The sequence below is a fragment of the Paroedura picta genome, chromosome 3 (genome assembly GCF_049243985.1).
Source record: "Paroedura picta isolate Pp20150507F chromosome 3, Ppicta_v3.0, whole genome shotgun sequence".
NCBI classification, from domain to species: Eukaryota; Metazoa; Chordata; class Lepidosauria; order Squamata; family Gekkonidae; genus Paroedura; species Paroedura picta.
In genome coordinates, this window is record NC_135371.1 from 66,545,518 (window position 1) to 66,560,817 (window position 15,300).

General features: G+C 44.4%; 1 protein-coding gene across 2 annotated transcripts in view; it reads left to right on the plus strand.

Moving 5' to 3' along the window:
* The window catches only part of RGS14 (regulator of G protein signaling 14), a 31,573-nt gene that overhangs the window by 13,921 nt on the left and 2,352 nt on the right, over nt 1–15,300 (plus strand). For both annotated transcript variants that reach the window (XM_077326199.1, XM_077326200.1), the window contains exons 5-14: nt 788–931; nt 3,152–3,301; nt 3,396–3,516; nt 3,648–3,772; nt 5,849–6,052; nt 10,045–10,121; nt 11,192–11,318; nt 11,725–11,806; nt 12,075–12,133; nt 12,513–12,624. In XM_077326199.1, coding sequence (XP_077182314.1) covers nt 788–931; nt 3,152–3,301; nt 3,396–3,516; nt 3,648–3,772; nt 5,849–6,052; nt 10,045–10,121; nt 11,192–11,318; nt 11,725–11,806; nt 12,075–12,133; nt 12,513–12,624 — 1,201 coding nt within the window. The remainder of the gene's footprint in view (nt 1–787; nt 932–3,151; nt 3,302–3,395; nt 3,517–3,647; nt 3,773–5,848; nt 6,053–10,044; nt 10,122–11,191; nt 11,319–11,724; nt 11,807–12,074; nt 12,134–12,512; nt 12,625–15,300) is intronic.

A 15,300-nucleotide genomic window follows, 5' to 3' on the forward strand; every position in this document is an offset into this window, starting at 1 on the left:
ACCGCAGCACTGAGAGAGCTGTTCTGACCAAGCAGTAATATCAGGGCTCTCTCAGCCTCATCTACCTCACAGGGTGTCTGTTGTGGGGAGAGGAAAGGGAAGGGGATTGTAAGCCTCTTTGAGAAACTTTTGGTAGAGAAAAGCAGTATATAAGAACCAATTCTTCTTCTCCTTGGTGTAAAACTGCACAGAGCTTTTATTCCAATCCCAGGTCGATTCAGTCCCTGTCTACACAGAATGCGATTTCCATTTTGATTTTGGGTGATTTAAATTTTCCTTCTGCGGCAAGAAGGATTGATCCGGAGTGACCCTACCTTTATTGTGCGATAACTTTTAATGCCTTTAATGCTCAATATTTCAAGATTCGGATTGAGAAAGCAGGCTGTTTTGAATCTGGTCTCTCCTCCGTGGTAGAGATACTCTGCTTGGCCAAAACTGCTCATGTGACAAGCTTGCCTTAAAGGAGAAGCCCCTAATTTCCCTCAACTTCTGTGGGTCTTGGATTTTTTCTCCCTTCTCTGCCTTCTTCGATCCTCTCTCCCCCCCCCTCCAAGAAAAGAAAGAGGCTCTCTGCTGGGCTCCTCTCCCCCCCCTTCAAGAAAAGAAAGAAAGAGGCTTGGCTCTCCCCCTTTCTGAACTACCCTAACCTGTTTCAATGGGGGGGGGGGGAGATGAAGACCCGAGTTCAAATCGATCTGAATTCAGTGCAGACTCTGCCCTTCTCTAAGGTGAGGCCAGGCTGATAATAGTTGCAGTATCTGACTTATCCCACATCTTTTCTCCATAGCTGACCCAGGAGGCTAGGAGGATCTATGATGAATTTCTTTCAAGTCATTCAGTAAGCCCAGTAAACATTGACAGACAGGCCTGGATTGGTGAAGAGATGTTGACTGTACCAACCCCTGACATGTTTCATGTCCAACAGCTCCAGGTACCTTCCCATGTCCTTGAAGTATGTGTCTGCGAGGAAATGACAAAGTAGGAGCCAGGGTCACTATGACTTCTTACACATGGGTGTTTCCCCTCACTTTCACCATGCTGTCTGTTGGGTTTTCTTTTTTGTTTTGCATTTTTCCTCAATTTCATCATGTATGTCTTTCAGTTTCCCCCATCCCATTCTGCATTGGTTTTCCTCCCATCCACGCTTATTTGCTTTCCACTTGTTGTTTCCACAGATTTTTCTGAGAGTGGTTTTGTGTCAGTTTTTCCCTTGCTTCACTGTCAAACTGAAAGTAATTCAAAAGCATATAGATTCCCTCAGATTTCCCCTCCTTGCCTTTTTTTTTTTTGCCCCTCAGAGGCCACTCTATTAGGCACATTGAAGTAATTCCTCTCTGCACCTTTCACCATCCTCTCCCCTTCATCGGTGTACAGGTTCCACTATTGCTTACCTTTCCCATCATGTATATATATTTTTTCCACAAGTGGGATGAGTTTATCTATATGAGTTTATAGCTAAACTTAGATTTTGGGGGGGAAATTATTGTAGGGAAAGGTTGAAGTGCGGGAGTCTTTTCAAAATTAAAACACAATTCGGAAGTGGTGGTGGGTGAATTGTGTGTATGCACGCCCACACACAGAGTGCTCTAGCACTTTTCCACAAAATGTGGCATTATTCCCCATCTCTTCTCAGTGACCCATGAAAACATTCACCATGAAACTGACAATATTTATATAAATAATAATTTATATATATAATAATTAAGCTGAGAAGATTTTTAGATGGAAGCAGTGAATTCCAGGCACATTCTACAGTCCATCAGTCAAAGAGTTACTTGTCAACTGAATGACACAAAGAGAAGTTGAAATTCCAAGTTGACAATGGCAAAAGTTCTGAATACTTTGATTAGAATTGTCATTCATGTAACAATGTTTCAAGGACCACAATGGCTCTAATTCTGGGGAACTAGTGGTAACCAGTACCTGCATTAGTGTCCCTAGTGATCCCCTTCCTCCTGCTCTTTCTTTCTCACCAACCTTCCACCAACCTTCTCACCAACCTTCCATTCTCACCAACCTTCCCACCAACCTTCCATTAAAATCCTCACTGTCCAGTCCCCTGCATATAGTCAAGCCAATGCCAAAAAATTGCACAAAGTAGAGAAACTCATCCAGTAGCACCAGGAGACAGATGAGGGTAGTGGAAAGAATGGGTGGGGGGCTGTGGTCACACATACACACACAAACTACCACCACTTCTGAACTGTGTTCTCTTTAATTTCAAAAAGACTTCTGCCTGTACCTCAGCTTTCCCCAGTCAATAATTACCCCCCAGCAATTTAAGTTTACAGATAAACTGATATTGCTAGATTCACCTGTATCAAACCCCTTAAAATTTACATGATGGAAAAGTAAGTGATAGTGGAGCTTATACACTGATGAAGGGGAGAGTACCCCTAATGTTCTGCTAAGTGGCTACCCAAGAGTAAATGCAGCTTAAAGAATCTCCTATTTTAGTGTGACCAATAAGAAGGGACCAACCGCACTGGACACAAGGAAATTTTGGTGCCAAGACACATGTCCAGTTTTTCGATCGGTATGCAGAATATATACTCCATGATTCCTAAGAGAAAAACTGAGGGGGGGGGGGGAATGGAGCAAAGTGCATAACACACAGTATTTGAAGTAAAATCCTACCAAATCGATTTCAGTGAAAATTGGAAGTAAGCTGTGCATGCATAAAAGGCCTATCTGTTCCTCTGCTTAATTTAGAGTTTGTTGCTTTGATACTGTTGTTATCTCTACTGTTCACTTTTTGATGAGGTTTCCTAAGGAGCTGATTACAAGGGAGGGCTGTATGCTAGAGCAGTGGTCCCCAACCTTTTAATCACCGGGGACCACTCAACGCCTTTTACTGAGGCCCGGTGGGGGGGGTAGTTTACTCCTCTACTCTCAACCACTGCCCTAGCGCTCTCTGATCGCTATGGTAATGTTTAAACATCCCTTCAAAATAAGATACAGACACACCACAACACTGAAGTGTGTTGTAAAGGGCTAGGGGGGGTGAAGTAAAGGGCCGGGGGGGGGGGAGAAGGCGTCCTTCGGGGCCCACCAATTAGTCGAAGGACCACATGTGGTCCGCGGCCCACAGGTTGGGGATCGCTATGCTAGAGGACCCGCAATAGCACTAACTCAGCATTTCTTCCTTCAGATCTTCAACCTGATGAAGTTTGATAGCTATGCACGATTTGTCAAGTCTCCTTTGTACCAGGCATGTGCAAAGGCTGAAAGCCAGGGACAGCCTTTGCCAGAACTGAGGCCCCACTCTCGGAGTGGCAGTCCCCCATCTGATCATGGAAAGGTAGAGGGACTCAAAGTGGAAGTCGTGTGGTATTGAGGGAATTTAATAATGTCCAGAGTGTTCTCAGCTGATGATTTCTCTGACTTTTCCCTAGAAAACTAAACTAAAGCCTGGGAAATCACTGCCACTGGGTGTGGAGGTGGCTGGCAACTTGGGCAGTAGGAGTCCTAGGAGATCCTTCCGGAAATCAGACCACAGGGAACGGCCCTGGGGAGGTGAGTCAAAAGCTGGAGGGTGTGTGTGAGAGAACCATTGTGAGCATATGTGGATAAGAATTGCATTATGCCCGCAAATCCTGTACCCTCTTAAGTACCTGATCTGACCTGCTGATTGTCTGTCCTACCAGAGGAGAGGAAAAATGGGAGTGAGGGGCCATCTCTTTGGCGTGAATCCCAAGGCTCTTTGAATTCCTCTGCTAGCCTGGACCTGGGTTTCCTGTCATCTTGTGCAACTAGCAGCTCCCAGACAGAGGTGAGTGCTTCTGGGATGCAGGCCATCCCTACATTTGCAACAGATGAGGTAAGAGAATGAGTGCAAATGAAGAAACACATTTTAAAATGCTCCCTATATCCATTTTTTAAAAAGCCATCTGCAAATGTGAAAGTAGCACAACAGGGAATAAGATGGACTTTCTATGTGCAGTACTCACTTTTTATTTATGGGGAGGTTTTACCTGAGGGAGTGTTCAAAATTTGCATCCCACCACCTACATTCTGCATTCTAGTGCCTCGTTCCACTGCCTCTGCATACAGGTCATACTTTAGCCTTGAAACCTTGGGCTAAAAATGTGCTGTTGCACATCCTACTCATTGGTCAGACTCCCTTCATTACATGTGAGTGCATGGCTCTTGCCTAACTTTATGTCGTGACTGTCACCAAAGGCCCTGCCCAGCCCCCACAGTATATAATGGGCTATGACTATGTTGTATGGAGGAGTTCTACACAATGTGGAATTCAGTTACTGCTTCTGATGCAGCTTCAGTATTTCAGCTGCAAACTGCTGAAAAGACATTGCTTACAGCCACATACCTTCCCAGCTACTGGAACCACAGCTGGACTTCCTTAATACAGCCCCCAATAAAGCAAAAATTGGTAATGAAATTAGATCAGGAAGGATATTGATGCAAAGAGACTCCTGGAGAGTCAAAGGTGCATATGTTTTTAGCTGCATGTATGTGTGTGCATGTAAGCATTTAAATAAAATAGGGTTGCCAGATCTGCATAATAAGGGTTTCTTAAGACTGCCTCAAGGCCTTTTCTAGTAAAAACTGATTCTTGGGGACAAAGAGGCCTGCTCTTTTGTGGCTGTGTGCATGGGCTGGTGGTGCACACAAAGCACTTGCTTTTGGAATGGCTAATTGGATCCTTCTTTTGATTTGAGAATAAATGCCAGAAAATGACGTGTGTGTTAATTTGTGGCATGCCTGTAAAATAACTGAGTACTGCATTGGCATCATTGAATGCAGATCCAGGGAGGAATCTATTAATAGGGCTGCCCACAGAGAGTGGGAGCTCATGGAGATAACAACAAAGAATGTTATTTCTGATTATGTAACATACAAGACTTGAAACTGATCTACATGTTACACATCATGAGTTGGTAATTTGAAGAGGTAAAAATCTGGACTATATTACTTCAAAGGGAAGGGGGAGCTAGGGACTATACCTGGATGATCACCTCCAACAAGACCCCTGTCTAGAAAATACTACAATTAAATGGATAAGGACATTCAGAAGAAAGTACTCCTTCATCCCATATACAAGTTATAGAATTAAAACTCCTTTGGGTAGAGAAAAGTGGCATATAAGAACCAACTTTTCTTCCGTATCATCTTCATTTTCTATATACTTTTAAAATTTGTTAAACATTTATCGGTTGATATGACCATGTATGGTCATGCTATTCTGCCCCCCCCCCAAATATCCAATGATGGGCTTGGAGGGGGTGGGAAGGGGAGGTGGCTGGGTGTACACAGCTATGCTTCCCAACCATATTCTGTATGATTGCACCACTTCTCATATTTCTCGAAGTCTAAAGAATGTTTCAGGGGTTTCTGAATGGTAAAAACGTTGAGAAAGGCTGACATAGATCTTTGGTATGATCCAGCAAGGCTCTTCTCATATTCTCAGGCAAGAGCTAGGCTAACCTGACTTTTTGAAAGCTGCAGCAGACCTACCAGGGTTGCCAGGTTTCCAGTGGGGCCTGGAGATCCCCTGACATCACATCTGATCTCCAGACTGCAGAGTCAGTTCTCCTGAAGAAAATAGCAGCTGGATGGTGGACTCTATAGCATCAGACCTCATGCAGGTCCTGTTGCCTCCCTAAATGTGACCCTCAGGCTCTACTCATAAATTTCCAGGGAATTCCCATCCCAGAGCAGGCATTCTCAGCAGACACAACAAAATATTATGCATTATTAGAGTACTGTGTATTAGAGGTCCACAGTTCTAGGGAAGCGTACAGTGGGGACTCTGATCTTAATCTGGGAATCTAAACAGCTCAGTGTATTTACAAATGATGGTCATGTATTATTTTTTTCTCTCTAGACCCACAGGAAGAGCCTGACTGATCCAGAATCTGACAATCAGAACCAGCCTGTCAAATACTGTTGTATTTATCTACCGGATGGGACTGCTTCTCTGATCCCAGTGCGTCCTGGCCTCTCCATCCAGGAGATGTTGTCTGGAATATGCCAACGGCGTGGTTTCCACTTACCTGATATCAAGATCTACCTTGTAGGGAATGACAAGGTAAGCCAGACCTACAGAGGGGCAAAAACCTATGACAAATCTGGACTGAGACATCTGTCATTTCTTTTGTCTGGAATCTGTTGTTGTAGCCCAGTGGCTTCACATGTGAGCTGTAAATTGAGAAGTCCCATGTTAGAATTTCACTACAGCCACAGTTCATGCTGTTGCAGTAGCCCTTTTAGCAGTTGCCCAAGGAGAGGATGTGGGTAACACTCTGGTTGGGAAGACAACTGTCCTGGTTTCTAGATGGTTGCTGATTCTTCCAGAATTACACAGAGATCAGTTCCCCTCAAGGAAATGGCAGCTTCAGTGGGCATCCTTTATGGAATCACACCCCTGTTAAGCTCTCTAAACTCAACCCTCCCTATCTTCTGCCCCCAGATCTCCCGGAATTTACCAAGCTGCAGATGGCAACTGATTAGTTTAACTCTCTCTAAAATGCAAATGCTTTCATTGAGCCTCTTTGCAAACTGCTAGAGATAAAACAAAACAGAAATTCAGTGTCATCTTTCATCAATCAGAGCTAACTTAATCAGAGGTGTGAAATGCACAACCATTACATAAATGCAGTTATATTCACTGAAGCAATATGGGAAAAAAACTGATTATGCTTTAGTTCCATAGAGAAAACAAGAATTTAGAAAGTGCAAGTGAGCAGAATGAAAGAAAGCCAAAATGAAGAGACTCTGTAAAATAGTTATTAATGGGAAATTTAGTTTTCAAGGACTTCAGTATTTTAACATAAAAACAGAAATAACACTTTGACACATTTAAAACAGAAAGGCAGTCTCCAAGGTTTCAGTAACTTCTGTTTATTTTGCTGTTACTGAATAGCATGGCTTTCCACTAAGAATTGTCATCATGCTAGAGAGAAATATTTGTTTATTAGATATCCCCAGATAGCTATCCTGATGGTTATATCAAATCTTTCCAAAGCTTATTTATCAAAGACAAAGAATGTGCAGCTGTTAACTAATTATGTGACTTTCATATAATTAAAGGTGATTTCTAAATGAATTTACCTCATCAGAGTTAATGTGAAATGGCTTCATGTCTAAACCATTTACAAATGTCAAATGCAATTAAAAATCAGGTTGTTAATTTATGCTAAAATTTAGAATTTACATGCCACTAAGCATATTTCAAATATATTATTATTATAGAAACCCTTACAATAATTTTGTAAGGAATATCAATATTGTTTAGCCCTTATGAATGGAAGAAAGGTTGAGAAGGTAGTAAAAACTGTAAATATAAGCAAGACCAAATTCTGCTTAAAATGCTTTTTTCAGTCCCCTTCCTACTGTGACAATCTGAACCACTGGTGGCTCTAATATTTGTGAAAAACCCCTATAGGTGGAGCGCTATCTGGGACACGTCCGGGTGTCTGGCCTGTGCTTCTTCCTAAATGGGCCAATCCAGGTGTGCCCTGGGCACACCCAGATTGGGCTGGCCCCTGGAATGCCCACCTCCAGAAGCTGGCCATGAGGTGCTCAGCCAGCCTCATAGCCAGACACTGCCTGGCCGCCGAGGAGGTCGCTCCCATGGTGTCCTGCCTTGGCCGCCAATTGACTGAACACCAGTGGCTGCGGCAGGCTGACCAGCTGCGGAGCTGTCCGCCCAGCCACCAGCAGGGCTACCGGCTCGGCTGCCACACACCAACCCGACCATCTGCAGAGCCGTCGCCCCGGCCAACAGTGCAATGACCACTTGAGCACTGTGCGCAAGGCCAGCCGACTGTGGAAATATCGGCCCAGCCGCAAGAGGGAACAGCAGGTAGGGCGGCGGTGGAGTCCTCAGGGGGGCCACCACTAGCACCCGTTGCATTCTTGGATGCAACGGGCTTTCAGACTAGTTTGTGAAGAAAACAGAACGGTACTTTAAAATTTACTTTTATTTGTTTTCTGAATTGGTTGATGGTAGAGTTACCAACTACAGGTTGGAAAGTTCCTGGAGATTTGGGGTTTGGAGCCTGGGGAGGGTGAAATCTGGGAAAAGGAAAGGAGTGACCTCACTGGGGTGCAATGCCATGGAACCCACTTTTCACAGCTGCTATTTTCTCCAGGGAAACTTACTTAGAGCCATCTTGGTGTAATAGTTAAGAGCAGCACCCTCTAATCTGGAGAGCCAGGTTTGATTCCCTGCTCCTCCACATGCAGCCAGTTGGGTGACCTTGGGCTAGTCACAGTTAGAGCTGTTCTCACAGAGCAGTTTATCTCAGCCTTACCTACCTCACAGAGGTATCTGTTGTGGGGAGAGAAAGGGAAGGCAAGTGTAAGCTACTTTGAGGCTCCTTTGGGTAGTAAAAACCAACTCTTCTTACCTCAGTTGCCAGGAGTTCAGTTGTAATTCTGGGAGATCCCTAGGCCTCAATTGGAATTTGTTAGCTCTAGCAGATGGTTTAGGAGGAAGGTGGATTTACAATAATATTTCAACCTTCCTGTAATATACTTAGGATATCTAATTTAAACTACTGATTTCCTAATACCCCCAAGGGTTGAATAGGGGCTTTGAATTATATCTCACCACAGGTGTTAAATATGTTAGCAAAACCTGTGATTCCCCACTCATTACCGGTATTAACTAGTTTAACACAACTGGCAATTGGTGTCTGTATTTTTTTTTGCAGTAAATCTGAATTCTATATAATTATTTTCATTCTGTACTTCATGCATTTTATGGTTGTTTGGCCACGTAGGACTTTAAAAAGTCTTCTATATAAAATGTCTGTATTGTGAGGGTCCATTAATGATATTAGAAAAATTGACTTTAGTCCACAAAAATATATGCTGGAATAAAATCATTATGGCACCTCAAGATTGCAGTAACCTCTATGGTTACAGGCAGTTATCGTTGCTGTGAAAAAAAATTCTTCCAAAATAGCCAAGGCAAATATTTCTACGTAAAATAAAAACAAAACATGATTCAAGAGAAAGATTTCTGAGAGATCACTGGGCAATGCTATGATCCATAAAATATGCAGGAAAGAACTGATGTTACATACCTGTATGACAACATTTTGAAACTCAAAGACTTTGAAACTCATGTTGGAAGGTAATGTCATACCCAGCCAGAGGAATATAACAAACACTATGTAATATAGTGTATAAGAAATATGTAATACTAGTGGCGAAGTCCATTTGTAAAAAAATGGGCTTTGAAAGGGGAGAAGGGGCAAGAGAAATGGAAAGAACCCCCCCCCCAAGTTTACTTTTGCGGTGGCTTGCGAAGGTCTGGGGCGGCTGAGAGCGGCAGGTGGGCGCAAGGGGCTGAGGAGATTGGCCCCCCGCTGGGCGTGCAGGAGGAGAGGCGGGCACTGAATGAGAGTGTCCCCTTGGACCGGGAAGGCCTCACGCCACATTCCCCGGACAAGAGGACACTGAGAGGGCCCCCTGCCGGGCGCACTGGCAGAAAATGTCCTTTTGGCCCAGAAAGGCCTCGCACCGTGTCCATGATGCGGTGCAAGGCCTTCCCGAGCCAAGAGGACACCAAGAAGGCCCCCCCCCCGGCCAAGAGGATGCCAAGAGGCCCCCCCACCGGGCGCACCGGCAGAGAACATCCTCTTGGCCCGGGAAGGCATCATGGAGGGCAGTCGAGGGAGGGTGGGCATTGTTCCGGCCGGGCCAATCAGGCTTAGCTGGCCGCACCCTGATTGGCCCTGTTTCAGCTTGGGCAGCTGGACTCGCAACACCCCAGGGGCAGTTTCATAAATATATAGAGGAACCAATGGATGAGGATAAGAAATATATAATGTAGTAATACAGCTGACATCACATGGAATCCTGCCTTGTTTAATAAGATGCTTTTAATATCATGCTGTAAAAGCTACAATTGTTTCCTATTCATTTGTGTTTGTTATCTTATTCTACACATTTGCAATAATTTGATGTATCACAAACAAAAATGTATACATATACATGCAATAGTACACAAGAGTTTTTTCTCCCCCGTATTAATATGTCTGCCTGACTTGGGCTCCCTCGCCCTGACAGAAGCCACTGGCACTAAACCAGGATAGCATAGTTCTGATGGACCAGGAAGTGAAGCTGGAGACCAGAGTCAGTTTCGAGTGAGTATAATCTCTGCCGTAGGCTTCTCTAACTCTGAGTTGGCTTGTGTATCTTGTACCCTGTAGGCACAGATTTTGCTTCACTCTTCTCCATGTGGGGCGAGAGTTTCCTGCCCTAGGACTGCAGCCCACCTACACTCCCTCCCCTCCTAAAAAAAAAAACCAGCTGTATTTCTGTTGCTTCTCTGAGGGCTTTGTTTGGTTGCTGGACAGTACTAAAGTAATTACTTCTGAGAGTTGTAGGCTGCCAGTGCCTAAACAACCTGTGTGAGATCACTGCCTGTGCTGGCCTGGAGTGGGTCATGGATTAGTACACTGCATGTTAAAGATGCTTACCTTACAAGGACCTTACAGAAATGAGCTAAGTTTATTTTGTCATTATTTGTTTGGCTCAAATCTGAGGGGAAAACATAGTAAAGGAAATAAAAATGTCAAGATTAAATATTAATGTGGAACCGGAGAGTAAGTAAAACAGAGCCTGTCACTATGCTCTATCCATCTCCACCCAAGCATGGAGGTATCCCTGCAAGTCACCAGCTATTCAGGATTCATCCTCAGACCTGAAAATTAAATTTCAATCTGACACCTTAAATTTCATTACATTTGGTTATTCATTATGTTATCTTACAATCCACTTTTTAATTCTATTATTCATCCCAAATAAGTAATAAAATAAAATACATCCCCTCCATTTTATTTCTTATTTAGGATTAGGATAATATAATTAAATAGTGGGTTGTAATGTAATAAATGATAGAATGTAATATAATTTAGGATGGGAGTTAGACAAAGTGTGCTTGCACATGAAAGCTTACACCATGAATAAAACTTGGTCTTAAAGGTGCCACTGGGCTCAAACTTTGTTCTGCAACACAGGTACCCACTAGAAGCAGGATGACATTGTGTGGATGCTCTGAGAAACTCTGCTGCAGTATGGGAACGAGGGCAGAACAAATCATCCATGTGGAAGCAGACTGGGGTAGATTAAGGAGGATGCATGATGCATGAGAAACAAAAGTCTGGTTAGCTGTGTCTGTGGGGAATGTTCAGACAGTGTCCTCTTCCTGCAGGATGGAAATCATACACATCAATAAAACTGTACGCATTCTGGCAAAATCTACTAAGCAACTGCGAGAGGCGCTGAAGCCCATCTTGGATAAGCACGGCCTGGATGTTACACGGATGCTACTGAGGCGGGTGAGAGCAGTCTTGGAAGAAGTGGGCTGAGTAAAATGAAGTTTGGGTGGTTTGGCTGAGTATTAGGAACTGTCAAGACAGAACTGCTGATGACAGCTGCTCTCTAGTGCTCAGCATTAGAGACAAGGTAATGTTCATCAGAAGGGGGAATTAAGAGGCAGGCCAGGAAAGACTCTTCCCAGACTGGAGTCCATGGTAGCACACTGTTACTGTTAAACATAGATCCTTTTCAGGCCCAGAAGGTCCCCAGGCAAGCTAAAGGATCACTAGGATCTTGGAGCACATACATAGGTCACTATGTTGAGAAGCTGCCTGCCTTTGCCACAGGTATGAAAAGTGTCTATGCTGGCATGAAACATCTGTATTTTGGCCTTTCTCTGTCTCTAACCCTATACTCTTCTTGCAGCCTGGTGAGTTCCATGCTATAGATTTGGAGGAGAAGGTCAGCACAGTGGCTTCTCAGAAGCTTGTGCTGGAGTCAGATACAGGTATGTGAAGGTCAAAGGTACACATTTAAGATCCTGTCCCCTTTGGCCTGTATAGTTCCTATGCATAGCGAGGGGGCTGCTCAGCATTAGTCAACCTGAGACAAAGTCCTTGTCCCAAGGTGGGGAATGGTTCTGTGTGCAATACTGAGCTTCTTGGACACCTCCACCAGATTTGACTTGGTAACCTCAGTTGTTAGGCTTCCAGGCCAGTTCCTACAGTTGCCAAAGCTTCCACTAGGATTTTATATTCATGTTTGTTTTATTTCAGAGGTGAAACCTGCTGGTGCCAGTCATGCCATAACAAGCCCATCTTGTGGGCAGAGTGAGGTGAGTTTGACCACAGATGTGGAATAGTTGTTGCTAGAATGGTTTCAATTTATACTGCGTCTGGGGGATCATTAGAGTGAATGCTTTTTATAGTTAAAAACCAACAACACACAACTCTGTTTATGCACTGAAAACTAGATTCAGAGAGAACGGTGCTGGCTTGTCTTCTCTCTGATTATTCTAATTTTGCAGATGCAAAGAATTTGTTTTCCAGCCTTGAAATCTCTATACCTGCAATATGATGTAGCAAAATCTAGAAAAGAAATTTGCTGCCTCGTTCATGGGCTGTATTTATTGTCATGGTCATGGAGATCCTGTCGCAGCATTGCTCATCTAGTGACTGTATCACTAATCTTGCCTTCTCCCACTGTGGTTCCAGGAAGATATCTCTGTAGAGACAGAACCTGAGACAGAGTCACTCTCAGAGGGGCACTGCTCCTTCACCAGGCCCACTAGGAGTAACCAGAATCGACGCACATATGACTTGGAAGGTAGGTAATCACAGGTAAACATTTATTTCCCTGGCCAAAGAGATCAATGAATGCTGATTATTGGCCAGGAAGCAATCAGCGGGGGGAATGGGGAAGTGGGTGGGTGTAAAAGTGGAGAGAGCTAGCCTGTGCAGAACCACCTGTGTACATTTTTATTTATTAATCCCTATAGACGTAGACAAATATGGTATTATGATATTTAGTATGATTGGGCATGATCCAAACATGCTAAGCATTTCTGAGTTCCTCAGTTTCAAAGGAAGAAAGCAGAGCTTGAGAATTTGTCTTTCGAGCACTGGAATGCACATCTGCTTGCTCATTTTCTTTTTTAATGCACAAATAGCAGTGTGATTGTCTCCACACAGTAGGCCTACCCTTGCCCCTCCTCATATGAAATGGATACAATATCAGGTGGGACTATCCTTTGATGCACTGTTTGATTTGCTGTCAAGAGAAGGCATCAGTTATAGCAGATTCTAGGTGCATAATATATACCAAAGAATCTATGTCTGCCAATATAAATTCCCACAGAGTTCAGTCAAAGTAATTTTAGACACTGAGTGCAGGAGTTTGAAGTAACGCAAATATATTACAGACCTTCACAAATCAGTACCTGAAGTTAGGCTATAGTAAAAATACCAAATGTATACGCTATTTGTACCAGCCAGAAAACTGACTTCATTAAGTGATCACTGAACCTAAAAGTGGCACAGTCCCTACCTGGAGTGGAATTAATAGGATAAGAGAAAGGGGTTGGGTTGGTATGCCAGGAGACAATGGGGGTACAAAAAGAAGGCTACAGCTTTGCTGAGAAAATGGCATTTCCAGCAGTGATGGGGGCCTTCCTCATTTACATTATCCAGCTTGGTGGTGTATACAGAATTCAGAAGGGTGAGAATCTTGGCTTCCCTTTTAAAAACTCTACATAAACTGCCCTGAGCCTCCGGGGAGTTATATAAATATAATAAATAAATAAATAAAATAAAATAAAAAGTCTTCAACCTGTCAGAGTACAAAGAGGCTTGAAAATACATACGCAATGCCTGCTGTAATCTCAGACAGAGGAAGGAAAGCTGAGAGAGTTTTCCAGTTGTCACAGGGTTGAAATTTAGAACTACTTGTCCCCCGTCATCATGAGCACACTCTTTAAGTTGATATTAGCAGAATGAAAAATTTGCTAAATTGATTTAGGTCACAGAATGCAGCTGGCCTTGAGGCAAAGTTTTCATTCCTTTAGCAATGATCACCACCCTGGTGGTGGGGATATTTAGCACCACCAAACCCGTTTACACACTGGGAACTTCACTGCCCCAGCTCCCGTGCAGGAGCACAAATTGGGGGCGGATGAGGCACACCAGGCCAAATGCTCCCCCATGTGAGTGCAGGAAGAGGTGGGGCAACCTGCCACGACTAAATCTCGAGTCTGCAGCCCGGCATGAAACCTTCAGTGCATAAACGGTCAAATGGTCCTGTGGGTCACATACTATATATCAGCAGTCCTTACAGCATTCCCATGAAGCATGCCACTATTGCCATCCTCATATTACGATGGAGAGGAGTAGCTGAGGTTGAGAAAATAATGGCTTGCTATAGCAAGCAAGTTCCAGTGCAATCTTAAGAACATTTTTCAGGATTCCAAGTGGACCTGCTTAGGATTGCTCTCTTCATGACTCAGATGAGGTTTGACCTGGGGATCTACAATGCTTATCTTTAACCACTCCTGCGGTATTAAATAAAAGGGTAAGGCCACCTGGGGAGGAGTTAGGGCGGGCCCTGTCCAGGATAAAAACTCAAAGGGCTCCTGATTGGGCCCTCCAAGTGTCCATCCAGGGCCAAGCAGCCAATGGGGAGGCGTGCAAAGCGCCTTCTTATTGGCCCCTTACCAGGACAGACCAAAATTCCATTCACCCAGCCCAGTCTGGCTGCCAGTCTGCACCTGACCACCGCAGGGAGAGGAGGTCAGTAGGGTTGCCAAGGGGGATGAGAACAGAGGCTTGGACAGGCTGCGCCATCCCTTTTCACCCCAAGGCTGTCCTAACTGTCATGTCCAACTGCAAATGGCCTCAGATTCCTGATAGAGCTGGCCGGAGGCTGCAGAGTGCTCCCCCTCCCCCCCCTTCAGGCCTGCTGCGAAGGAGCCTCTGACAGGCCCTGACTGAGGGGAGGGAGGCATTTCCAAGAGCAACGCAAGAGAGTCTGAGGGCCTTCCTTTTGAGGGGGGGGGACTTTCCCCTTCTGCCAAACAGTTGCCTGACAGGAAAAGCCCCTTCTCACTTAAAATACTGTTCTGCCTGGAGGTTAGACACAGCCAAGCCATGTGTCTTTCTTCTTTGCAACTCTCTGCGGATTTGAGGCCACTGCACAGCGTTACTCTGCAAAGGAAACTGGCTCTTTTGTCTCCTGTTTCATCTGCACAACAACCCTGTGCAGTAGGCCTCAAGTCTTTCAATTCAACAACAACCTGTGTGGGAAGCCTTAAATGTTTCTTCTCTACCACAACCCTGTCCAAAGTTGCCCTTTCAGCCTGGGGAGCTGATCTTTATACTCTGCAGGTGAGCTGTAATTCCAGGAGCTCTCCAGGCAACACCTGTAGGTTGGCTATCCCTGGGTTGGAAATATTCCTGGAAGTTTGGAGGTGGGACTTCAAAATCATACAATGCCTCAGAGTCCAGCCAT